The sequence below is a fragment of the Aquila chrysaetos genome, chromosome 9 (assembly GCF_900496995.4).
Source record: "Aquila chrysaetos chrysaetos chromosome 9, bAquChr1.4, whole genome shotgun sequence".
Lineage (NCBI taxonomy): Eukaryota > Metazoa > Chordata > Aves > Accipitriformes > Accipitridae > Aquila > Aquila chrysaetos.
This window is the reverse complement of record NC_044012.1, coordinates 27270146-27297141: the sequence shown is the minus strand read 5'-3', so window position 1 is coordinate 27297141 and position 26996 is coordinate 27270146. Positions and strand designations below refer to the sequence as shown.

At 42.9% G+C, this 26996-nt stretch overlaps 2 protein-coding genes and 1 long non-coding RNA gene across 8 annotated transcripts in view; 2 read left to right on the top strand and 1 right to left on the bottom strand.

Moving 5' to 3' along the window:
* Nucleotides 1-5: 5 nt before the first annotated feature.
* On the bottom strand, nt 6-15533 carry DAP3 (death associated protein 3). 3 transcript variants are annotated; one of them, XM_030026224.2, is made up of 14 exons: nt 14787-15287; nt 13869-13893; nt 13148-13194; nt 8265-8387; nt 4961-5062; nt 4055-4163; nt 3516-3608; nt 2952-3082; nt 2479-2559; nt 1909-2067; nt 1446-1505; nt 639-728; nt 277-394; nt 6-123 (listed from the first exon to the last, which is right to left on the bottom strand). In XM_030026224.2, exons 1-14 carry the CDS (start codon nt 14901-14903, stop codon nt 38-40), a joined length of 1341 nt encoding a protein of 446 aa, XP_029882084.1. In that variant the 5' UTR covers nt 14904-15287; the 3' UTR covers nt 6-37. The 3 variants fall into 3 exon arrangements, with proteins under 3 accessions (XP_029882084.1, XP_029882085.1, XP_029882086.1); XM_030026225.2 differs by lacking the exons at nt 13869-13893; nt 14787-15287 and adding an exon at nt 15397-15533 and having other exon boundaries at nt 3516-3636; nt 4005-4163; XM_030026226.2 differs by lacking the exon at nt 13869-13893 and having other exon boundaries at nt 3516-3636; nt 4005-4163; nt 14787-14854.
* On the top strand, nt 43-2449 carry LOC115346319. Its single transcript, XR_003925102.2, has 2 exons — nt 43-137; nt 603-2449. It is a non-coding gene; the product is annotated as an uncharacterized LOC115346319 (long non-coding RNA).
* A 93-nt stretch (nt 15534-15626) lies between the features above and the next one.
* Nucleotides 15627-26996, top strand: part of ASH1L (ASH1 like histone lysine methyltransferase) — a 64629-nt gene continuing 53259 nt past the window's right edge. For 2 of the 4 annotated variants that reach the window (XM_041126275.1, XM_041126274.1), the window contains exons 1-2: nt 15627-15802; nt 23812-24334. In XM_041126275.1, the coding sequence (XP_040982209.1) occupies nt 23912-24334 (423 nt within the window). In that variant the 5' untranslated portion in view covers nt 15627-15802; nt 23812-23911. The remainder of the gene's footprint in view (nt 15803-23811; nt 24335-26996) is intronic. The other 2 variants (XM_030026202.2, XM_030026201.2) reach the window with 1 other exon arrangement.

The window sequence follows — 26996 nt, the reverse complement described above, 5'->3', positions numbered from 1 at the left end:
TGAAGGAGGCGCTGCCACCAGTCCGGCCTTTATTGTGCTAGAGGGGTCCCGCCAGCCGCTCCAGCTGCCGCGGGTTGGAGCCGCTCAGGAACCGCAGCTCCTCCTTGCCGTCCTCCGTGCGCGCTGCAAGACAGAAGGTGTGTTGGGGCCGCGGCCTCCTCCGCCGGGATCCCCCCCCGGCCCGCCCCTGGCTCCCCGCCCACCGCCTCGGCACAGGCAGGCCGGTCCCTGGGCTGAGCCTACCCCCCCCCGCCCTCTCCCGAGCAGGGCGCTGACCTTTCTCGTGCTGCAGCCACTTGCGATCGAGGTAGTAGCGGTAGCAGCTCTCGAACTCCCTCGGGCTGTAGTTGGGGACCGGGACGGGGACGAAGGGGTCCAGGGCATCGAAGCCCTCCTGGGAAGGAAAGCTGGGGGTGAGGTCCCGCCGCAGGCTGCAGCACCCGGGCACGGGCCTGGGCCTCTCCTTGCTGCAGGACCCTTCTGGGATGAGCTCAAGCAGAGTTATTTCAAAGGAGAATAAAGCTGTATGTGATCCAAAGAGCAAAGGCTGCCACCCTGAACTGAACGCAGCTCCCAAACCAGGATTTCTGTTTGTTTCCCAGTGTGAAGGGGAAAAACAAGAAAAGGCCAGGACTCACCTTTCCCAGCAGCTCCTGGGGCAAATAGGCAGAACTGGGTTTGAAGAGAGAGCCGGTCTGGCTGAGGGTTGTCACAATAGCACCTCCGCTCTAAAAGGTAGATTAGAAACCCTTTTAGCTGCAAACGCAGTAGTTGTGAAATAGTTATGGACTGATTCTAAATAAGTGAGGCGGTGTTTTTTTGATCTTACAGTTACTTCAATTCCAAAATTCTATATAATGGACTTCTTACAATGCTCCTAACTACATTAAGCCTGGCTACTCCAAGGACACATGCAGAACAGGGAATACGTAGCTGGTGTTTCCAGTGCTGGCATTTAAACGTGTCATTCTTACCTATAAATGGCTTTTCTATTGAAACAACTGAAATACTTTAAAAAGGACTTTTCTATATACTTTTGCATCTGAAGACTACCTGTTAGAGATACTAGCATCCAGAGGATTGAAAAAGAAGCAAAAGGAGCTGACCTCCTATAGCAAAACATCTAGAAACTAAAAGTTCTCATTAGTTCAAAAAATCAGAAAGCAAAGTGTCATAAGTGTTATTAAATACCTCTAGCTCAGGGTCATAAACTGGAGTTTGGCACGGTAATCAAGAAAAGCATTGTTACATATCTGACCTGTTCTTATTTCTCTTTGGGTGATGTCAGAAACGCTGATGAGATACTAACCCTTAACAGTCACATGATGTTCATCCTCTCCTTTGCTGAAGCAACAGTGTGATGTTAGATTTGTAGCTTTACGCTTATCAGCAGGTAGTTTTAATTGCTGAGAATAACACACCCAAAGGTACAGACTGGAACTCACCCAATTATTCATCATCATCTTCCTTAGATTGTACACGAGCGTCAGCTCCTCTGGAGAAACCTGGTGAAGATTGTCTGCATCACTTTTTTTGCCAGCAGTTTCAATCTGAGACATAAATTCCCCTCCCCTACTTTAAATTAGACTGGAAGGATCATTTGCATCCTTTTGGTGCATTTTTTTCTTTGCTTTTACTTAGCACTGTAGCATTCAGCCTTAGTAATGTTACACAGAGAAACGCCCAAACCTTTCCTGCTGTAACAAGGCATACATGCACTTTTTTCTTACTAAGAGAACCTTCTTCAGTAAAAATTGTCTAAAGCACAATATGAATTTTGCAGGTCCCTCCAAGCTAGCAAAGCCAAATGTATGTCTTTCAGGGATTACTATAGAACTCAAAAATTAACAAAACACTCTCCCTTGCAGTAGGAATGCAGAAGTATCATCAGAACAAATCACTTCTTACAGGGCTTTTGTCTTCCTTCTTTAATGTAGTCCTTCCCCAGAGCGCATTGACACCGTCCACTGCCACAAGAAGTCGGAATGAGCCAAGATGACATTGCTGCTTTATCTCTTTCAGCACAACCCCTACAGCATCGCTGGCATTTCTCACACGAGCTAAACCCTTTAAGTAGGAAAAGGCACATCACTCAGGTTGGTTTTCTTGTTAATACATAATGCTGGCAACTTTGGGCATTGTCTGCCCTTTCTAAGGGGGAAGGAAGATAAAACAACTGTCAACAGTCTGTTCGTTCGTTTCAAAGGAGCAATCTGGTCTAAGGTACTGAGCATCAAAGACATAGGAACTTTCAGATTCTAATTTTTGCTTCTACCCAAGTTCTCTGTACAACTTCCTTTACAGATCCATCAGATCTTCCACAATGTTTTTTGTAGCCACCTTGTTGATAGGGAAATGCCTTTCATTTCCTAGAATTCGTATTTGTAAGATCTTTAGAAGCAATTTGTTGTACATATGCAATGACGGGATCTTCTAATAAAACGTGAGACAAAGCCAGAAGCAGTTGTTATTCCTTACCTGTTCTACCACTTCACCCAATGGTCTGCCCTCCTCAGTGCTTTCTCGTTTGCCCCATACATATTTTTTTTGTGTTTTTATCTGCGGTAAGAGAACTACATTAGATTGGGATATAAGTAGTGCAAAGGCAGCTTGGCAAGTCTGGATGGCAAGATTCCTGGTTCTTTGCCAGCGTTAAAGAGTAGTGCACAATCTGGGAGAAGTATTCATTGCAAATAGCCATCCCCACAGGGGGGATTTAAAGTACTTCTTTTTCCACAAAAATTGAATTCCAGTGAAGGGTAGGGTTTGTGGGTTTGTATGCAATATGAGTGCATGCATTAGTACATGAACCATTTCTTGAAAATGAGCAAATCTAGAATTTGCGTCAAGGTGCTCAATGACAGAAAGCACATGCGCTTGCAGTCCCTGAGAGATGATCCTGTGGGTAGTTCTTAGCTACTAATCAAGACAACTTGACAGCCTCTACACACCTCTTTTAGGAAGCGCTCATTTGAGGTTTTGAAGTTCTTGAGCCAGAAGGATGCTTGCAAAGGCTGATCAAGCCGTTCTTTGTTGTAGGAAGACTGTATAAGCTCCGTGCAGTTTTTCACCCAGAGATGAGCTGTAAGCAAAATAAAACAGTTGCCTTTTTTTTTTTTGGGGGGTCAAAATAATTGTATGAGTTGGGGGGGGGGGGGTGTTTGTATCTCTTATCCTTATTCTGCTACACTGCCAAGAAAAGTCTGCCATCCTTAATGGAGAAGACTTTCCCTTGAGAACAGAGGAGGTCAAACAGACCCACACACAGCACGTCTCCTGTCATACTCATTAACAGTGGAGAAAAAAAGACTGACTATAAGCATGTGCGAGCAGGTGAAAATAACTGTAATTATGTTCTACTTTATTTGGGGGTTTTGTGCTTTATAAGCCTTCTCCACTATGGAAAAAAAAAGATAATTTGCTGTGGCCTACCCTACATCTTTCTCTTGAAGCAGCATCTTCTGGATCAGCATGCTTATTTGATGGAATAACACAGACAGCATCAGTATTCTTACCATCTGGGATGTGCAGCACCAGCCAGCCTTGCCTTGTGCAGTAGTGAACCACGTGACACAGAGTCATGGTTTTACCTGTTCCTTTCTCACCATCTCCAACATGGATTGTCAAGGAAAGTCTCTGAAAAACCACTTCAATTTATACTTGACTGCAATTCTTTCACAAAGGCATAAAGGAAGTTCAAAGGTCATAAAAGCAAGGATGGCTTTTGTTCAGCAGCAAACCTAGCCTAAAGAGTTCCTTCTCTCTATATCCCCCTGCCCCCCTACATCAGAGCTGATTATTCCCACTCCCTTAGTTGTGCTGGTAGCCCTGTTTGTAGATCTGTGCCATAAGCCAAATCAGGCTTAGAATAAAAGTATACAAGCTTTGTGAACTTCTCAGACTAGCTTTTCTGATACAAGACACATAGCAGAACCACTTCCTGAAGACTAAACAGGAGTGGTCAGCACAGCATCAAAACATCACCCTCATCTGCATAAACTCACCTGCTTGTATTTAACTTGCATTCTACCATCAAGTAAGTGATAAAAGATACAGATCACATATCTGACAGCTGGGTGTGCAAAGTTGGAGCTTTTCAGGTAAGTGAAAAGTTCTAGAGCTGGTTTTCGCACCATCAGGCAGGCCTCATTGAAGGTCTTAATCTGAGAAAAGGAACAGAATATGAACAAGAAGCCAGGTGCTGGCACACTACAGCTGTTCCTGGCATGATTCCGTCTCTGGTACTGTGCAGGGTCTGAATGTCCACTGCTCTCCCCTCCTCTACCAGGCCAGTCATATCATCACAGAAGTTTATCAGGTTGGTCAAGCGTTATTTCCCCTTGGTAAAACCATACTGACTACCCCTGATGACTTTCTTATCCTTTGTGTGCCTGGAAATGGTTTCCAGGATTAGCTGTTCCATCAAGTTCCCAGAGACCAAGGTGAGGCCAACCGGCCTGTCAGTGAATCGAAAGTCAATCACCTAGAATTACTAACTCACAGATAAGAAATCTCTTCCTAAACTCAAGTAGGCAGTCTGTGTTAGCTGCTTGCGAAGCCTGATCCAGTCACAGCATGATCTGTCTTACAACACAAATCAAGAGGCAAGATTTTTTTGTTGCCAATATAAACTTATTTCATGAGACAGCCTGTTTCATACAGAAATGTAACTGTGGAAAATATTCTGTAATTCATTATGTACTCAGAAGTTGTTAGAGATGAAAAATACTGGATAGAATGTTGCCTAAGGTGGAATCCTCACACCCTTCTGCCACTATTCTGGTTAGGTTGACTCATATCTTTTAGATGTAGAAAATAACAGTAAGGACCAGGAGTAACTGCATTCTTGCAGCACATCACTCTCCCTTATTCCAACAGGAAAGCATTGTAGTTGCCTGATGGATCTGGTTCTTCCCACATACCGGTCCACTCCCTACAACTCTGCTCTAAGACAAAGTACCTGCTGCTGGAACCGATAGGGCAGTCCATGTGGAAACACAGCTTTCACCTCCTCAAGTGGAATGCTATAATGGCGACCCTCATGGTGTTCTGTGTGATTGGCCTGGGAAGGTAAAATGCAAACTGTAACACTCAGTAAAGTCCAATACCTCTTTTCTGGATACAGAAGGCCTGTGAGAATGGAATAAGGAGGGAATGCTCAATCAAAGCGAGTATCTACACGCTCAATCTACAAAGCAAGAGTCAGAAGAACTAGCATATTAAAGTAAAGCAGGAATTGTAGTATCAGGACACTACTGGCAGATGCTTAGGAAGAATCTAAAGAAAGGATATCCCACCTGGCAATAAACAATAAAGGGATTCCTTGAGCTTGTATATGAACCATTCTGTTTTGTGGGCACTGGTGGCCCTATGCTTCATGAGTTCATCTAATCTTTTATTAGTCCACTTGTACTTCTGGTCACCACAATATCTTAATAGCAATATGATCCCCTTTTGAATTATCTGCCAGATTCAAATTTACTTTCTTTACGTCTGCAACAAAATTATGTTTTCTGGCTTGTTCTTTGCTGTCTCTGAGTAGTAATTCCTAATATGCCACTTACCTTGTTAACTAGTACTGGTTGCTTAAGAACTCAAAATCTGTTTTCTGGGGCAATAATTTCCAAGCCCCTTGTTGTGACATAAGTGGTCAGTATTATTCCTCCAGCAGACTTGCATCGTTCTGCATTTATTTATAGTCATTACTTTAAGAACTCTGACTGCGCACTCTAAGAAGCAGTTGTTACTGATATATGAAAATCTAATACCCACTTCATGCCTTGTTATACATCCTTGTTTTTTCGCTTCATTATTCTATTTTCCTACAAGGCAATACTTGCAAAACACTTACTTATTTACACTGGGTCTAGTCATCAGTTTTTGTGTCTTGTATAATTAGGACAGTATATAGAGATACTATTCTGCAGTACTTCCTGTGTGACTTTTAGCAACTTCTGTGCCAAGCTGTGCCTGGCATTTTTAGCAGCTTTGTGCCAAGCTGCTGTGTCCTGCTCTAGACTTTCTGCACTTTTCCATGGACTTAAAGTAAAAAAATTCCTCCTCTTTATTCTTGTGCATGCCAATCTCTTACTTCCATTTTGGTTGATGCAGAATCAGAATATAACAACTTCCTTGTTTTCTTTATTTTGCATAATAATGATCCAGGAAAAGTAGTTTTATTTACTCTTCAGAAAGAAAAACAAGCAGTCGTTCTTTCTGCCAGCTTTAGCAGATCTGGGGGCTGATCCAGACTTTCCTTGTATTCCTTATTAGCTTTGGTGTAGACCCAGGGCTTAATTTACTGAGGCCCAGAACAGGTGAGACAATACTGGTCTGGGCTTGGTCGCTCACTTGTGCAGTCTGGCTGACAAATGGTTTGACCAGAATGAACGGATGGGGAAAAAAAAGTTGTGATGAGTACTGCTACCCTGACCTGGCTGCCTGCTGTATTCCTCACGTGGAACCATGTGAGCAGCTGTACCTACAGGTTTGAATACTGCCTGCTTTTGCCATGAATATTTTGCTTTTCCCAGTTCATTGATGGACTCTTCAGGCGCAACTGCTGCAGCTCTGTTGCAGACCCATGAATTTTCTAGCCCCAGGACTCTTGGTATGTTACTCTCCCTCCCTTTCTTCAGACCAGATTTTCAGTCTTTCAGCATGCAACGTGCCTGTTGTCTTCTGCCCTGCCCTCCACTCTGAAAAGCCCATGGTAACTACACCCCTATTCCATACCTTACTGAGGAAAGGTACTCATAGGACAGGTCAATGTGTCCTGGACTGTACGGTTTACCTTGGTACGGCTGCAGGATTCAAGGTACCTACAGGTTTGCCGAACTATTTATAGGAAGAAACCATTTGGTAACTTCAGCAAACTGCTATCTAAGCTGCTTGAGTTGCCCGTCTGGTGTTTACTGGTCAGTAAATCTTAGCAACAGGAAGAAAATTTTAAGACAGACTTTAGTCTTTTTTCCGAGCAGAGCTGTATTTCAAACTCTGGGCTGGATTTGCTTGAGTTTTCCTGCACGTGTTGGACACAGACTAACAGCACCTGTGTTTTTGCATGGCAGTGTTATCTATGGACTTGAACAGAAGAGCAGTACTCCAGAGACCATTTTCATTCTCAGTTTCATCGCTGACTTGCTGCATAACCTTGGGCAAATTCCTTCACTCTTCAGCTCCTACATTTGTAAAGTGGGTCAGTATCTTTATCCTCATGTTTAGTCACTTTGAGTTTTGCTAATGGAAAGGTATCTAAAAGCTAATTCTTATTAAAAATTTAGGTTTTGTCTGGTCTTAATCCATTTTTAATGGGACTTTATGGTGCACAAGTACATGTGCCATCAAAGCTATCAGGTTTGCTGATGAAGCGAGACAGCGGAGCCCCTCTGCTGCAATACATGATCTGCAATACAGCAAGTCCGAAGAACACCAATCTGACAAATTAATAAGCAATGGTGGCTGTCGCCAAACATCAGGCCCATGAAGTCAGAATGCCAAAGCCAGTTGCCTGGCAACGTAAATGGTAGGCACAGGACAGTGGGGACAATCCTTGCCATCTGGACTCTTCTGTGCAATCTATAGAGACACTCGCATCACGTGAGCAAGATCATCTGCATGCTGCTGTTTCCATAGAGACCCCAGAGGAATCAGTATTGAAAGACTCCAATTACACAGGCAGCAGAAAAGCATCTCAAAGGGTTATTCCATTCATTTATTCCACTTCATTTTGTGCTTGAGACAGAGTGTGAGGCTGGAATTATGATGCTGGAGAGCTGTGCTGTGCTGAGGTCATCTGGGGTGTGTTTTTTATCCCCCTTCATAGCCAATTTGGGGAGGTTAGTGAGGGAAGAATAACCCTGGAGTTGAAATTAATGGTGTCTGATGACAAGCTAAGCCACATCTGAGCTTCTACAATACACAGTCTATCATCTCATCTGTGCAACTATAGAGAAGGAATCAATACTTGTTCCCAGGAGCTTTCAGGCAGAAGACCAGCCCTGTCTTGTTTAAACCCAAGCAGGTGGCACTGCACAGCCACAGCCTGTTTCCCTTTGGGCTGGGGATCATGGTCTAGATGCCTATTATTAGGCCTGTGTACTCCCTTCCCTTACGTTTACTAGAACAACACAATCCCAGTAAGCACTCTGGGCTCCAGAACAACACAATCCCAGTAAGCACTCTGGGCTCCAGCACGTCCACAGGCAGACTGATGGAATTTAGGCACTTGCTGTCTGACAATAACAATTGTGGCAATAACTCACCGGGTCATTCTCGCTGGTATAGAAAACTGTTCTGGGTCTTTCTGCCAGTGTTTGGACATCCTGGCTGACAACGGAACTTAAGCAATCTTTGGCTGCCGTATGGAGGGCATATCCATGGTCCAACTAAGGAAAGAAAAAGGCAAACAGAAACAAACTTCTCAGCAGTCAAAGATTGCCAGTAAAAAATCCAGTTAGTAGTTTGTTTTGTACGCTCATTCCATGCACATTATGATCGGGTCAAGGTAGCATGCAATACAGAATAGAATTCTCTGCGATTAGAATAAAAATTCATCTTTAAGACTGTAAATTCATCATGAAAAACCACATGCTTTAGAACCACATTTCACATTTAGATGCCTGCTTCTAAACCATTGCCATTCACTTAAGTCAGCTACCACCTTAAGTCATCTAGAGAGCCAAGCCCTGTACCTGGAAGAGTTATCCCCTTCAAGATTGCTTAAGAGCACAAGTACAGCCATTAAGGTCTTGTTGCTGGGAAGTTCCCACAATGTTTCTGCCTACACTGATGAATAGTAGCTAGTACCTTGAAAATTCAGGCTGTCTAGTAATCCATAATCACCTCAATTATTGAGGGATTAGTGCAGTGCTGCCCACTATTTGATATTTATAATTACATTCCCTGCACTGATTTTCCTAACTGTGTCCCTGCATACAGACTCTTTCATTATAATACAGACATGGCTGAGAAACTGAAACAGCCAGCTAACCTGATGATTAATTCTTTTTTCCATAGACAGACTGCTGAAGCATGCCTGTAAAGCCTAGCCAAAATAGGCAAGAAAGTGAGTAGTAGAAGGACAGGCATTTTATTATGTTATGGTGAAAGAAAATATAAGCATTTCTCAATGAATAAAAAAGTGTATATTCCAAACAGAGGCTGTAACCAAAGCAAGCAAAACTGAAAGCCACCCTTCATTTTACTGACTGGAACAGTTGCAGGCTCCAACTGTAAACAGAGCAAGTAGTTTCCCATTTTGTCTGTCTGCATAGATGAGAGTAGCCATAAACTGAAGTTTAGAGACAGGAACAGCTGTTTCAGTTCTCCATGACATGATGCAATTCTACTGTCATCCGAGTTTTCCTCAGGGGGTCATTTGAAAGCCACAAGAGCTCAGAATAAAGTGTAATGTCGGATTACCCCACATCCCATGTTCAACACACAATGGACTCCTGAATCAGCATTTCAGCACACACTCTCCTTTTAGGGAAGGAATTAAACCAGTTTGTACTCAACACTAGATATCTATATAACAAACTACTGCAGTGTAAATATGGAAGACCACTAAACATTCACTTTTGTCATCACATTCTTCTCTTGTTCCCACAATGTTCTTTTTCTCCTCAAATCCAAACAATCAATTAGGATGTCTTTATTTGGCTATGTTTAGTTTTCAGCCCACAGAAGTGACTTAATTTACAGCCTAGAAAAAGGCACTAAGATGCTAATTTGATACATGAATAACTAGAGCATGCAACTATTGTCACCTATTCCCCTAGAAAATGTCAGCCCTAAGTCATTCCTAGCCTGGAATCATAGTCCCTCTCATTTTCTTTGAACATCCCACATTCCCTCCTTCTCCAGTGAATATCTTGGGACTGTAAGCTTTGCTCACAGAAAAGAAAAGGCAAGCTTACTGCTCTGTGGACATCCTTTCTCTGGAGTACCATACAAATCCTTGTCCCTGACCTGTGTAACAGTGAATGAAAATTAAGCAAGGATTAACTTCTTGCTCTAAGTGAGTTCAGTTTTTATGTGCATCTAGATACAGCTCAAGACTTTAGCTGAATGATACTTAGTCAAACCAGTATTAATAATACCACTTTTTTAAAAGCACAATCTCAGAAAATCAGCATGATTCTCTATGGTACAAAAGCCAGCTCCTAGTAAGTTCTGTGAAGGGAGTAGAAGACAGCACAGTAAGACAGGATGCAAGTGTGAGAAGGACTTTGTCTTGAAGCCCAGTCCTCTGTTCTTGCAGCCAAGTACATAGAATTTCTGTTTTTTCATCAACAGAACATATTCCATCTTTAAATTACTACATTTTTCTCCTGGAAGGATACCATTTTAGAACAGCACTTCTTTGAGCCTTAGCATGATATGTCATCCTCAAAATCACCATGTAGCCTTATAGTGCTTTGGAACTTTTCCTTTGTGGACTGTAGCTTGCGCTGGGCTGTAGAAGCAGCTTCTAAGTACCTGGAGACATGAAATCCTTCCCAACTCTCTGAAGTGCTACAAAATCAACACAAGCTCCTGAAGTAGTGAATACAACAGTACTCAGAGCAGCCTTGCAGAGAAAGACTTGGAAGTATTAGTGGATGAAAAACTGAATATGAGCCAGCAATGTGCACTCGCAGCCCAGAAAGCCAATCACATTCTGGGCTGCATCAAAAGAAGCATGGCCAGCAGGTCAAGGGAGGTGATTCTGCCCTTCTACACCACTCTTGTGAGACCCCATCTGGAGTACTGCATTCAACGCTGGGGCCCTCAGCACAGGAAAGACATGGACCTGCTCGAGCGGGTCCTGAGGAGGGCCACGAAGATGGTCGGGGGCTGGAGCACCTCCCCTATGAGGACAGGTAGAGAGAGTTGAGGTTGTTTAGCCTGGAGAAGAGAAGGCTCCGGGGAGACCTTATAGCAGCCTTCCAGTACTTAAAGGGGGCCTACAGGAAAGATGGGGAGGAACTGTGTCCTGGTTTCAGCTGGGATAGGAGTTAATTGTCCTCCTAGTAGCTGGTACAGTGCTATATTTTGGATTCAGTACCAGAATGTTGATAACACACTGACATTTTCAGTTGTTGCTACGTAATGTTTAGACTAAGTCAAGGATTTTTGAGCTTCTCCTGCCCAGCCAGCAAGAAGGCTGGAGGGGCAAAAGAAGTTGGGAGGGGACACAGCCAGGACAGCTGATGCAAACTGGCCAAAGGGGTATTCTGTACCATGTGACATCATGCCCAGTATATAAACTGGGGGGGGCTTAGCCTAGGGGGGATTGCTGCTCAGGGACTAACTGGGCATCGGTCAGCAAGTGGTGAGCAATTGCATTGTGCATCACTTGTTTTTTATATTCCAATCCTTTTATTAGTATTGTCATTTTATTATTGTTATTATAATTATTAGTTTCTTCCTTTCTGTTCTATTAAACTGTTCTTATCTCAACCCACAAGTTTTACCTTTTTTCTTCTTATTCTCTCCCCCATCCCACTGGGTGGGGGAGCGAAGTGAGTGAGTGGCTGCATGGTGCTTAGCTGCTGGCTGGGGTTAAACCACAACAGACTCTTTAACATGGAGTGTAATGATAGGAGGAGAGGTAACGGTTTTAAACTGAAAGAGGGTAGATTTAGATTAGATACTAGGAAAAAATTCTTTACTGTGAGGGTGGTGAGGCACTGGAACAGGTTGCCCAGAGAGGCTGTGGATGCCCCATCCCTGGAAGTGTTCAAGGCCAGGCTGGATGGGGCTTTGAGCTACCTGGTCTAGTGGAAGGTGTCCCTGCTCACGGCACAGCAGGTGCAACTAGATGATCTTTAAGGTCCTTCCAACCCAAACCATTCTATGATCCTGAATTTGAGAGATACAGGCTTGCATTTTATGGATTACTGCATTTCCGTTTACAAAATTCATGCAGAAGCGCGTCTGCATTTTTAACAGGCTACAAGAATACCTTTGAGTGACCTACAATACCACTGCTAATGCATTATATATTCTGACTTTATAGCAGCAACATGCCACTTGATCTCTCCTCCTGAACAAAAGACAGTGGCTTATCACTGATCCCCTTGGCTTCATGCGGAATGCCAGAAACGTATACCTTTCTGGCTCACTGTAGAGTTCTGCATAGTAAATCCTAACATGTACATAAGGTTCTCATGTTTTCACATCATCTTTTAACACAGTTTATCCTAGTAGTGTAGAGTGGATGTTATAGTAAGTTTCCATCTGCCAAAGGACAGAGTAGTCTAACTCAGATCCCTGAAATGGCAGCAAACTATCACGTGGTACATGGAGATTAATCACAAAGTCATGTGCCATAAGGTGGAGCTGTTCCTACATGTTTCCACATATCTTAGTCTCTAGAAAAGACTGTTTATTTCATAAAGGCTGCCATCATAAGTACAGTACCGTACAACCAGACTCTCATCTCTGGAAACAAGTAGTTATACAGTCATCCTCTTTAATGGCTGCATATCACTATGTACTAGTGAAAAAAGTATTTAAAAGACAACAGCAAACAAAATGACTGAAATTCTTTACCATTAGGAAATCATTCCAGATATGCAACATGAACCATTATGCTGTTTATAATATAAGGAAGCTTTACTGATAACATAGTGCTGCTGTGTTGTTGTGGCAGAGCTAATATTACTACACCCACATGAAGCCCTGAGCCATCTTTGGCAAAATTATCTTCCCACCAGCAGCACAGGCTTTGTGAAAGGCTGGTGGTTCTGTATAAAGGGCTGCTTCCTTTGTATCTTCCAGCAGTGCAGAACAAGTAGATTCTCTATTTTCCGAGAAACACTTGTATTGAAGATGTAGAATTTCAGCATTCTGGACACTGCAGAATGCTAAACTTTAGTCTTCTAACAAATGTCTCATTTAAGCCAACTATCCAGGCTTGCTTGCACATTCTCTCTCTCTCCCCAGCCGACAGAGAGAAATGTAGAAGGAATAACAGACACAAGTTGTCCTTCTTTCCTTTGCCCATAATGGGAGTTTACACAACCAGCTTATAGGAGGCACCAAGTTTTTAGATGATGAATGTAAGAAGAATCTCACTTTTATACAGTTGTAAATTGTCATTCCAGTTCACAGGACAGCTGAAATATTGGAAGCAGCATCATGCTGTTACAGGACTTACCTTTAGAGGATGGTAGACGAGTCCCTTCAGACTTCTCAGCATTTTTTCTGTAGAGACAGAAGTGGATTTTTTAGGGTTTTTACTATGTTTAATGTATCTTACGCTGGGAGAGAATCATTCCTGCCCAAAGAGCTTAAAGTCTAGGCACACAAATAATTCAAACGGTCAGAATGCTCTGCAGCAATGCAGTTGACTGCTGGTAATCAGCATAATTTGCCTAATAAAAAAATATTCCATTAATTATGTTGCCTTTTTTTAGAGACATTTACAAAAAACCCTTACTTTATAAGTAAAGATATTTCATTCATCTAGTGAGGAGGACAGATTCTTTTATTGGGAAGGACATCTATTTTGACAGCAGCTGTTAAGAGATGTAAAAGCAAGGGCTACACAGCGGGTTTTTTGAAGAAACTGGAACAACGCAGAGACTGAAGATGCTTCTGTGTTTCCGGCTTCATCCTAATCATGTGTTAGTATTTACTGCTCAGCCATCTTTGATTACAACAGAAGAAAAAACCCAAAACAAAATACTTGAGCATTTGTGATGCAAAAGTAAAGGCAAAAAGGTAAGTAAATTAGTTAAATCTGTCGTCTGTGCCAGCATTCAAGGCCTTCTTCATACCACTTCCTTAGGAGAAAATAATGACAGTACCTAACAAAGATCCTTTAAGAATTCTTGGTTGCAGTAAGTTACACAATGCATTCAAAGCGAGATAATTACCTAAGTCTTTAGGAGGAATAGCTGTCTTGTGGGAATTGGTGATTAACTGCAATGTTAATGCTAAGCAAGACAAAGATGGTTTAATTGCATAGAATGGCATTTACAACTGTTACTGCATAGAATGAGAAAATAAGTCCACACTGATGCACCTTGATTTTGTAAAGGTGCTTTACATTCTTTCATCTAACAATCAATGCACAATACATATTTGAAAAACAAGCCCCAGTTTTGCTATTTCAAGAATAAGTGAAGATATCAGCCTGTGGAGGCTTTTTTAGTCATTTTACTTTGCCATGCTAGCATGTACAGCAGAAGAGGAAGGAGGAATTCCATTCTTCATGAAATGTATCCCATTTGTTTCAAATCACAGTTTTAACAGTAAGGAAAATAGAGATGGGAAAGCTGTTTTCTCAAACACAACTAGTAAAATTAAGGAGTCAGAAAAATCTGCAATTTTCTGTTTATTTTGGGCACCCCTAACATTCTGACAGAATTCTGGAATGACTAGTTCAACACAAGGTGTAAGGGCTTTTCTCTGGGGCTTGTCTATCCGTGGGAGAGGAGCTTTAGCAGAAGAGTAGACTAAAACTGCAGCCACTTCACGGATTTGTACCTGGGTCAAGTTAAAGAACTGTCCAACTCAGCATACTGTTCCATTATAGAAAAAATACTTGTCTGTTTGTGGTCTTTAGGAAAGGATTTATAGATCGGAATATCATTTGGTAGTAAAAATTATGCAAAGAACCCTGAAAGTTATATTTGCAGACATCATTAAGTAATCCTAACCTGTCACCTCTCCAGACTCATAAAAACAAATTTATGGTTGCTTGCAGTCTATATATTTACTACTGGCTTCAGAAACCTGAACCCAAGCACCAGAAACACAGGAGTAGAAGACAGAAACAACTTTGAGCTGACCAGAGCGTTATCGTCTTCGGACGACCTATGTCTGCTGGCCCACTGCTGTTTCAGAGACCTGTTCCCCCTTGCCTTCTCCCCAGTTTTCCCTCCCATGTGCTCTCCACCGTACTCCATTCGTCTCTCTTTTTCTAGACATACACAGGACTGAGATAATAAGGAGGCATAAAGTACATCATTCAACCCGATCTAGAAACGGGAGCCACTACCGGAAACCGGGAAAGCTGAAGTTCTGTTCGTAAAACCTGCGAGGGGGAACTAAAGGCAACAACCAGCTGCCCTTCCTCTCCCGCCTCCCGTCTGCACCGGCTCCCGGCAGGCTGCAGGCAGCTTCTCTTGTCCCCCGCCGCTGCTCTGCCCCCTTCCTCCCGCAGCCTCCCTGCTGAATCGAGCCCCATTACCGCCCCGGGTCCCCACACGCTGCCGCACCGCGCGGGCCTGAGCTCCGCACGGCCGCTGCCCCGGCGGCCGCCGCTCCTCAGAGCCGGGCCCTGTGGGCAGCAGCAGCAGCCGCCGCCGCCAAGCAAGAGGCCGACCTGCGCGGGCTTCGGCCGCCGCCGTGCGATTCCCCCCCTTCCCCCGGGCCGGCGCGGGGCGCCTCGGCACTCACCGCTGGCGGCGGGCCCGCCCCGCTGACAGGATCCGCCGCGCGAGAAGCCGCGAGTGACGCGAGGCTGCTACGGGTCCCGGACAGGGACAGGAGGCGCGGGAGGGGATGGCACGGATCCCGCCCACCGCTGGGCTAACGGCGCCCTCTCTCGGCGGGGGCGGGGCTAGCCCGGAGGGGTGTGGCCGGGCGGGGGCGTGGCCGGGTGCGGGGAAGGCGGGGCGCCGGGCGCTCGCTCGCGGTGGAGCAGGAGCCGCCGCCATTTTGGTTTCGCTGCCTCGGCTCGGAGCAGGGCCGAAGCGGCGGCCGGTCGGTCCGGGTCCCGCCCTGGCCCCGTCCGTGCGGGCGGCCGGGAAGATGCGGCGCGGAGGAGCCCGTCCTCGGCCCCGGCCGTGTTGTCGCTGACACGGTGAGGAGCGGGCGGGCGGGCGAGCGAGCGAGCGAGCGGGCGGCGGGCGGGGACTGGGACCGCCTCAGGCCCGGAGCCCGGGGGGAGGGGAGCCTGGCCGGGGAGCTGCGGCGGGGGCCGCCCCGCATCCCCGCCGCGCTGCCGGCCGCCGTGCCGGGCCCGGGCCCGGGCCCCTTTCGCGGGCGCGGGGCATCCCCGGCGGCGGGGCTTGCCGGGGCGGCGGCGGGGGATCCCTGGCGGCGGCCGGGTCCGCGGCGGCGGGCGTGCGCGTGGGGCCCCGGCAGGGCCCGCGCCCGAAGTGGAGCGGGGGAGCCCGGGCGGGCCCTTGCGTGAAGTGGGGCGGGGGGATCCCTGACAGCCGGGCCCGCGCCGGGAGGGGGTGGGGGATCCCTGACAGCCGGGCCTACGCCGAGGAGGGAGGCGGGGGATCCCCGCCAGCGGGGCCCGGGCCCGGGGCGGCGCCGAGGGGGGGTCCCGGTGACAGGAACGGTGCCTGCGGGGAGGCCGTGTGCCGGCGGGACGCCCGAAGCCGGGCCTGTGCCCTGCGGGGGTGGAGAGAGCCTGACAGCCGCGCTCATGCATTCTGTCGGGCCCCGCGGAAGCGGGGGGGGCGGGATATCACCTGACAGCTGGCCCGGGTGCTGCGCTGGAGGGGCGGGGGGGGGGGGGGGGGGGCGAGGGTCCTCCCTGGCAGCGGCCCCGGGGGAGTCCCTCGTCGGCCGGGTGCCCGTATCGGGTTTCAGGAAGTTTCCCCGTGTCTGTGCACAAGTCTCCGCATCCCCGAAACTTTGATTTTTCTGTAGGGCAGAGATGGTGGGAAGAGGGTGGTCCTTCCCTTAGGTGAAAAGCGGTGGTGCAGGGGGATCTGGGGGCCCTGAGCTGATGGAGGTGGGGGTCTCTCTGGCAGAGGTGGGTTGTTTTCAGCTTGTTGGGATATTGGCTAGTTTACTAGGTCAGTGGCTTGTAGACTTTTCTGTTTGAAATCCTTCACGCCCCCCCCCCCCCCGCCCAAAATCATATTTCTGAAATTCTACTTTCTTGGGATTTTTAATCCTATTGTTGTTTTATTGACCAGTAATTTGGGATTAGGTGGTTGAGCCTAATGTATCTTAGCCTTACCCATCTCTCAGACCAGAAGCCAAAATGTGTTGCTGTTCCTTTCTTTCTGTTAGATAGTCTCCTGATTTTCTAACTTCTGTTTTTCACCCTTGGTTTGTGGTTTCTTCACTCTGTTAATTACCTAGCAGAGAACTAGAAACTACTTGGAATGTGGGTTTCCATCAGATGGCCTCAGGACACGCATTCACTCTCCTGGTAGTTGTGTGTTGTCAGGAACCAGTTAGGGAAACTTAAGGTAGTGGGTTCTTACTCTGGCTTTCCAGTCTTGTTAGGAGAGATTTGGGGAGCAGAGACTAAGGGAGGGATGTGTGGTAAAAAACTGTGACTTTACCTTCAAACATTTAAATAAGTTTTCATTTTCAGGAACAGTGTACCTTTTTTGCATCTCTCATTTATTTTGATTGTCTTCCTTGCATTAACGTAGATTGCACCTGCAAAAGCAATGTTTTCCAAGGACGTTGGGTTTTTTGGGTGAATCCTGAAAGACTTGTGTTTCATGTGGTCATCCTTGAGGACCTTGAGACCATGCCTGGTGCCTCTGCCTGAATGGGGAAGTTCTAGCAGCTGGTTGAACATATGGGTAGAGATGGGCTCTAAAATCATCATCTGTCTGCCTACTTGAGTTCTTAAGAAGCATTCTTACTCGAAAATTAAAGTTTCAGTAGTTTTCCTAAACTGTATAAGAGTATAAGACAGATTTTTTTTATTTTGAGGGGGTCTAAGTACATCTTGGTTTTAAAGACAAAATTACCGCAGCTTCTTTTTGGACTTCAGTTACATTTGACAGGCAGTCAACAGTCATCTAAAAAGCACTTTATGTTTGAGTGATAATAAACAGTAAAACAATATGAGTCATAATTTACAAAAAGAAGCAGCTTTTTTTCAGAAGTTTAAACTGTCCTTGAGGATACAAAAAGCAGTTTAAACACTTGGTGCAAGAGACAGGCTTATTGATATAAATTATAATGCTATTGTCACAAGAGAAATATGGAAATAGCACATACAGTTACTGAATTACAGTTATTTTTAAATACATATTGTTGTCAAATGGATTGTTGACTTCTTAAAAAAAAATTAACTTGTGCTGCCATTGGCAAGAGGTCAACTTTTGCCATTGTGGACACATTTCTTCCACTCCAGTGAGGTCATGTGTTTCATCTCAGCTTTCAAAAAGAAAAAAAAAATCTGATATGCAGACTTACTGTGATTATTCTCTGAAAACAAAATCTGTATTTGTTTCTAATTTTCTGTATCACAGCAGTACCTGTTGTGCAGCATGGCTCACATGGCATGTGTGGCCATCCTAGCACTGGGGTATTTTTGACATAACCAAAGGCATTGTCTGCACATTATGTCAGGAGTTAAAGGTGAAATACTGGTTTACTATGTCCCTTACATTATCTTTTACTAGGTGGGTATAAAAGAGTTTGGGGTTTTTTTTGTTGGTTTTTTTTTTCCAGAAAAATCCATTTAAAGGCATTAGACGTAGAGACATACCTCTCAGGAAGTTCCTGAATCACAAATTTAGAGGCTGGGGGAGTATTTTAGCAGAATTACCACAGCATATGTTGGGTTTTTTTATGCTTTTCCCTAGGCAATCAGTATTGGCTAATGTTGGGACTAACAGCCTAAGGCTAAGTGAACCTTTCGTCTGATCAAATGTGGGTTTTGTTATGCAATGTTTAGCAATTTCATACTAATTTGCATATGAATAGTGAAACAACAAAATTATCAGGCAAGTCAAAATTCAATCTTGTGTTTCCAGATTTTTCAGTTAAGGTATGATATCAGAAGAAGTAAGGTTAAGATACCAGAAGAAACATTATATCTACTTACAAAGTTTTCCTCTCACTGGAGCATACTTGCAAAGTGTCATCATGTCTGCCCTCTGTGTTTCCTCCTACAAAATAAGTGTCCTGCTGCCATTTGCTCTCTCAACACATGGCCCATACTGTCTTTGCTATGAACACTTCTGTAAAATATTCTTCTTGACAAGACAGGTACTCTGGTATTTTATGGCTGTCAAAAACACATCTAACAGATCCTATTTGTAAAATATTCTATTTCTCACCTCATATAACACAAACAGTAACTTTATTTCTGCCAAGCATCTCTATCTCTAAACTTTTAAAAAATACATAGGTAATCCAAGGTCCTTGAAATCCTATTTCAGTGACCTCCAGTGGTCCGTGTTGCTGCTTAGGATATGTGATGTGGAGAAATATAGTGGGGTTTTTATGACACGTTTTATTCTCTTTTTGAGAAAGAACTTCTGAGTGTGGTAGCTGTCTTCCATAGCAGAAGAAAGAAGACAAGGAATATGAGAAGGGATTGTGGGAGGCCATACAGTTACTAGTAATATTCTGGCATTTCAGACACTCAGCTGAATTTTTTTAATGTCCCCTGAAGCTGAAGCAATGGAAGGAACCAAAAGAAAAATACTCACCTTCCAAATATAAAATCACAATATGTTTTTGTCAACAAAAGCAGTAGCAAAAATTAAGATGACATAGTAAATTGGACAGAAGAAAAAGAAATCTCATTTAATATTGCTAAGGGGCGGGGGGAGAACATATCTAGGAGCTGGCAGTAGAAGTCAACCCTTGGTATTTTTTTTCTGGAAAAGCAGGGGATCAGAAGAACAGAAGTTTTAGCAGATGATGGGCAAAAAGGGCTTTGGATGTGTCAACAGGGGAATAAGAATGAATAATAGATACTAAAACTGTATATGGCACTAGAAAAATCATTAATGAACACCATTTAGTTCTAGGTAGCACATGTCAAAATGGGTGTTAAAATGCTTCCTAGTTAATTTTTTGGGGGAAGAACAATTACAGGAGGGATTTGAGATCTACAGAATGAGAAATTGGAAGTTTGATGTGTTTTGCTGCTTAGGGAGATGGTTAGGATGTGTCTTGATCATAATTTATAAGGCCATATAGGAATTTGATACTAGATGGTTCTTAATCTAGCAAAATTTATGTTAGCCTAAGATCCCATGGATGAAAGTTGTTGCAAAACATGGATTATGTCTTGGAATAGAGTCCCAAGGGAAATGGCAGTTTCTTTCATCAAAAAAAGTCTTTAAATAAAAAATGTTGATGTTGCTTTGGAAAGACCTGCTGTGGGTCTGCAAAATGTGAGCAGTGGGATAGGAATTGCTGAGCAGAGTTCTTGGTCTGATGTAGAATGCCATGCTGCTTGATTATAGCGGTAATTTCTAGTCTTAGAAGTTACGAAGCAGTCTGGTTAAATAACAGTGTGCAAGCTTAGAAAATACTTAATTGTGGGCATGGGCAATCAGGCTCCACTGCTTTAATTTCACATGAATCGTATTGGGTGCATGAGATGGATATAATGCTTTTCTTGTAAAGGTCTTTGTAGTGGGACCATGCAAAGATCTCTTTCAGGGATCAGTATTGTCAAAGCAGGTACTTTGCAAGTCCATAGCCCATTTTTCTGACCTGAAGAAGCCTACAGTATAATTAAAAACAAGACTTGCAAATTAACGGAACAAATGTTGAAAGCAAAGACACTGATATGTACCTTGTATCACACCAGTAAATATGATAGTTTTAGGTCTTGAAAGTACCAAATCATTGGGAGTTTTCAGGGTAAATTCATGCAAGCTTTTATAACTGCCTCTGAACTATGGCTGTCATAATTTGGCTGCATTAACATCCACAAGGAGAATTTAAGGCACAACCTGCAAGAAGAATGGTAAAGATCCTGTAGACTGGTGCAAGTAGGGCATACAAAGTGCGAAGAGTAGCACGGAGAAAGCAATGGTTTTAAATACAAGGCGGGGAAAAAAGGAAAAGAACACATGTAACGGTTGCCACTGGTGAAACAAAAAGCACTAAGGAACAGGAACAAGCGAAGAACCAAGGTACAGTTAGGCACACCTTGAAGGCGATGGACGGGAAGCTTGGACTTGATGAGGTAGGGAAGAAGAAGCATTCTTGGGAATCGAAGAGATGAGATCTAATCAGTTCACGGTTATGAAAATGATCACATTGGCAGACACGTTTTCTGTGAATTAGAGTGGGTAGAATTGGAGAGTCAGAGAGAAGATAGCAGTGATCAAGGCAAAATGATGATTAGGTCCAGGATTAGCATTTTTGTTGTCTGTGTAGAGAGGAATTAATGGATAAATAAAATGACCTGCTATGTGCTCATGAGAGCCATCAATTTTGTGACTTTGTTTCTAGGATAGTTACTGATTCTGTGTTATCACAGGATAAGATTTTAAGACAGTTCTCCTTTAATTCTCAGTGTGCACTTTGTTTTGGTCTTGTAGTTTCTAAGGTCAGTGTACGAGTGTACTTACTTAAAGTCTTGCTATTAAGTAAATACGGCACCAACTACAGCAGTATAGATGGTGCTGTTTCATTTTAATTTGGTGTCAGATTTTAAGCTTATTAATTTTTTTATTTTTTTTTTTAAGAAAATGACTGAAGTGTTATAGCTGTTCTGGACCATACTCACTAGAGAAGGAAACATTTGTGTGAACATAGATTTGAGAGTTGCACGATGGCCTGTAGGATTCTCTCCTTTTCTTGAACTTGAATAATAAAAATTCACGCATTAGCTTAGAATTACTTTACCACTGGCCAGTTTTCCTTGTGCATTGGCATGTAAGAAAAAGCCTGGGTTTGGTGACATGGTGTAGCCTAGTGGCCTTGAACTAGGAACTGTCACTGACTTGCTTTCTAGCCCCCTGTATCACACTGCTCTACCCATTTTTTCTAGTTGTAAAATGGAGATTTTATCTAATTACCTCTGGTCTTACGAGTAATAACAGCATTTTTGATTTTTCAGGATGTTCTTAGTTGACAAGTCATAGCTGCAGATAGAAATACCTCTTCATAATGTGCACAGAACATGTGAAAATAAGTTTGTTTTCTCTGAGAATGTAGCTTTCTAATGATATGCATTTTGTGTTCTCAGCAGCATTTCTTCTGTCCCCACTAATCCTGGCATCTGCCTTCCAACCTGTGTCCACTGCAGTTGCCTTAGTCCTCTCCTAGTATCGCCTTTCACATTCCTTATCCTTCCCCCATTTTATACAGTGCTTGTGTTCACTGAGCCACCTCAAAATACTACCTCCTCACTGGTGTTTTTCTAATTATTGTCTGGATAAGAGGCATATGGCTTTGGGACCTGCCATGTGCTGATGGGTTCGAGTATGCCTGTGCTGACCTGCCAGGAGGCCAAATGTCATAGATAATTGCTGAGCTCATTGAAACCTTTTTGAAACTATTGAAACTCATTTTGATGTTCATTGAAACCATTGAAATCTTTTCATAGGATTCCTTACAATTCAGCCTCAATAATTGTATAGAAGATAAGAACAGAAAATCATGCTGGTTTAGTTCCTGTGATGCTCTTTCCAGTACATTGATATTTTTTTCAGACCTGTTTCTGACGTATTTCATTTTCAAAAATGATTAAGGTATTTAAAGGATGAAGATATTTAAACACTTTCTGCTTAGAATGTCCCTAAAACAAGTATGTCCCCCCAGATTGTTCTGGTTTGGCTCCTAGAACTTGAGAAAGGAGTATTTCTCTCCCAAGCTGCTGTTAAGGCAAAGTAGGGATTGATCTGGAGTGGTTCGGTGTGCCACATCCACGGGATAGGTGGGCATATGGGCAATGGGTTGTCATAGCAGTGTCAAAAAGACGTGATACTTTTTCAGTACACTACAAGGGTTATGTACGTCCTTGTGGCTGTCACATTTCACCAGGAGTTCCTGTTTGTCCTGTGCACAGAGTCCTTTTGAGGGTTGCTGATTTTCAAGCTCCCAGTTCTGTGAACATTGCTTGTGTCCATTCTCTTACATTGTACTCGAAATATCTGACCGTATTGAAATGTGTATGTTTAGCGTCTCCTTTGTAACTACGATTTGTCCTCTTTGGTAGTTACCAGTACACCATATTTGTATCTTCTGCAGATTCTTTCTATGATGATTTTTGTTTGCAGATACAAATATAATGGGGTACACATATTTTGTTTGTTCTTTGGCAGTGTGGGAAACAGCAGCTTACGGTTCTGTGGTGGTCTGTGTGCGAACACAGGAGGCAGTGCCGGCACACTGTGCAAGTAGTCCGCCAGCCAGGGATTTGAAACCCTTGCATTAGCAAATTGATTCAAATCAGCTTTTGCTTTAGTTAAGATCAAAAAAATTCTGTCTAATATCTTACAATAAATAGGTTAATTATATATTCATAACAGTGTCTCTGATTATATAAGTGTGGACTTTTCTGTTCCCATGCTCCAGGAAGTACAAATTAGTGTGTGAATGTATTTGGTAGGGTTGTTTGGTGCTTTTTTTTTCGGTTCTCCCATCCTTCTTCCTGAATTGTGGAAAGTCCTTAACTAATAAGCAGATTTTGTGGCATGTTTGTAAACCAATGCATACTTGGGTAAGCTCAACTTTCCTACTGGCTCTGATGATTAAAATTGGATTGTCTCTGGGTTTTGGATGCTTTAGCGTAGGTTTCATTAGCTGCATCATTCCTTAGATGCAGCTGTTTCAGTGGGTCCAGACTAAGAGTGGCAGTACTAGAAGTAGCTGGGCTCTGTTTTTAAAAAAAAAAAAAAAATTTGATGATCAATATTAAAAGCCTTAACCATCATTTGAAGTGTCCTGTAGATGAATTGGAAATTATATTATAATATTCACGTACTTTTGATTTTTCACCTATCATTTAAAAGTGGTTTTACAGATAAATTGTATTTTTGTAGTGGGATACAGGAAGGGTTGGTGTTTTCAAACATCAGCTGTGTAATTGTGCTTGTCTGAAGTGTGATTGTTTGCTTTCTAATTGTTTTTAATATTAATTTCTGCTAGAAAATCAAAGTTTACTTCTTTCTTTTCCTTCTACAGAGTAAAAGATGCTGGCTGCCAGTAGTAGAGCAGATCTTCTTTGGAACATATCTCTGTAAATCTTCCCTAAAATTACCTGAAGGCATATATTCCGCCTGTGATGGACCCTCGGAATACTGCTATGTTAGGCTTGGGTTCCGATTCTGAAGGGTTTTGTGGGAAAAGCCCCTCTGTAGTAAACATTGGCTCATTGGTGGGAAAAGGAGAAGTAGAGCTAGAAAGTTGCACCAAGGAAGAAGACGACAGTAAGAAGAAGAATCGGGAGGGGAACGGTACTGAGAATGGGAAGAATGAGGCTCTGACTGATGCACAGCAACAGTTTTCAGTGAAAGAAACAAACTTTTCGGAGGGAAACTTGAAACTGAAGATTGGTCTTCAAGCAAAGCGAACGAAAAAACCTCCCAAGAACCTTGAGAATTATGTGTGCCGGCCTGCTATAAAAACCAGCATCAAGCAACCAAGAAGGGCACCGAAGGGTGGGAAGATGACAGATGAGAAGAACGAGCACTGTCCTTCAAAACAAGTGAGTAGTGTGTTTATGTAGTGTTTTGCAAGTCATAGTAAATTTAAGCTGTATTTAAGTTTCTGGCATCTCTGTACGATCATGTTCTACTAACTGTTTTTCCATGTAACTTCTGATATTGAAGATTCTGAAGTTAGAAATGGTTTGATTTCGTTTCCATTGACAGGAAAAAATGCTCTTTCACAGCTTGCTAATGTTGGTTTTTTAACAGTAGTGGAAGATCATTCCCATATTAACTTGAAGTGAATGTCATGTAAATTTCTGAAAAGTAATAGTGTAATTTTTAGTCTCTAGTATAGAAGAAAGTGGGGGGTCTTGTCTCTATTTAAATGGGGCTGTGTATTTGCTGTGCTTGTCTCTAGTATTTGGATTTATATTTTTTTCTTACCTGTTAGAACCATTGTTTTTGCTGCATGTCTTAACTGACACTCTGCAATGAACATATCAAGCAGTGTCTGAAGAGTAAAAAATACTTTTCCAGATATGTTAGAAAACAGCCCAGTGATAAACTGCATGTAAATGCAGTGGCTTGAGAGATGTGCCAGGTATTTTCCAGATGTAAGGAGATAGCCCTGCCTTGAGGATGTTTTGTTTTTATGATCTGCATGAAGTAACAAGTAAGAGCAACAATAACAGATATGGAAAATAGGATAAATGGCCAGAATTATAAATGTAGTTGCACAGATGCTAAATTTTAGAAGTGTTTTGTTATGGCATGGCTTTTTTCCAATATACATAAAAATCTTGCTAACTAATAAAATGTCACAATATACCCTCCGCACTGTCTCCTTTTAGTCCAAGCCTACTGATCTAAAGCTGAAGATTTTCCCTGCATTCCTGTTTTTCTTGCACCTATCTGTGTTTCCTTCCAAGTGTGTATTTATCTCTCCCAGTTTCCTTGTGCATTCCTTATGTAGCATTGTTCAATTTTGCAACACCAGGTGATTCAGCAAGGGAATACAATGAGTCCCTGGAAGTTAGAGTCCTTCCTTCGCATGGGTTGTGTGTTCATGGGGCTCCTGTTTCAAAGGTTCTCAAGGCTGAAGGTTTTTCATTTCTCTAGACTGTGTCCTATTCATAAGGCTACCTGCGTAAATCTGTCCTGGCATATCTTTTAACGTAGAGGCTACCCAAAGGGAAGGAAAATTCCTTTATCTTGTACTGAGATGTCTGTCTGACATACCCAAACCTTTTTCTTTCCCCTGGCATACCCAGACTTAAATTTTTCTTGAGAAAGAGGATTTTCAAAGAGCAATAACAAATTATGCCCTGAAAGAACAAGCATGCTGTATGTTACGTGTAATGACTAAAATTATTTTTTCTAGAGTCTACCATGCAACTGTGTTGGGTTTTTTTTTCTCCATTATAAACAGAAAGGCATTTTTAGTTAGCCTGTCAAACAACAAATTCTCAAGTGGTACATTATGTAACTTAAAACTTTGGCTATGGCCTTTATTTTACGTTCTTCCATTTCAGAACAAGCTTATTATTTCTAATGATTTCTCTAACTTCCTTTTGAAAAAAATTGGAAGAGCAGATCACAATTTGTCATTATACTGATTACTTTCTTTCTTTTCTTTTTTCCTCCCCTCTCCCCCCTCTCCCCCCTCTCCCCCCCTCTCCCCCCTCTCCCCCCTTCCCCCCTCCTTCCTTCCTCCTTCTTTCTTTTTTCACAAGACTCTGTTGCAATCAGTTGAGTATTGGGCCAATTTGGAATATCCACTCATTGATCTCTCTTGATGTCCGAATTGAGGTGGTACTTGCGACTGAATAGCTCTTACTAGCAAAGAGAGCCATTAAGTATGGAAACTTACCCCTTGCATCAAGAGATTGTGCCCTGGGAATTTTTACCAGGGAGAATAATTAATATTTAAACTCAGATGGTGACACCATGGATTCTTCATCCTTGATGTCTTTGTTTATATACTAGGTTTTTCTTCAAGAGATCTGTCATATCTCAAATGGAAATTAGAAAGTTGGGAAACAAATATTACTGATATTATTAAATATTATTGATATTATATATGATACCATTGATACCATATCACTTTTTAATTCCACCTATTCTAAGTGGGGTTACTCCTGCTCCTTGTCTGGTGAACAACCTAAACACATTGTGTAGAGAAGCATAGATCTGTTGCATTGAATTTGCATTACTTAAAATACTTTCAGATCCCTGACTAATGATAATTCACTTTAGATACTCTGCTCCCTCTCTCAAATTGTACTGAAATGGTTTTCAAGTTGTTTAACTCTGTATGTTCCCTGCTGCCATTCTGGCACTTTGGATTGTCAGAAATGACACTTTACAGCATCCTACTGATTTCTAGCAAGTGTCTTTCTAGAAACAAATGGTAAACATGGTTTAAAACCATTGCATGTCTTGAATATAATACCAGAGGGATTTTTTTTTTTCTTACTGCAATGAAATAAAGCAAGTTTTAGCACTGCAGAAAATGAAAGCGATCCCTTAATCTTTCCTTTCGATGGGGAGGAGGGGGAAAAAAGCAGATGTATGACCAATTCGGAGCAAGGTGTGGCAATACTTTGAGCTGTGAAACTGAATTCTGTGTACTTTTAAAGGAGGAATAAAGAATTTGAATGCAAATTCAGCACTTGCAGTATACTCAGTTAACTACTGAGACACAGAGAGGAGTAGTGG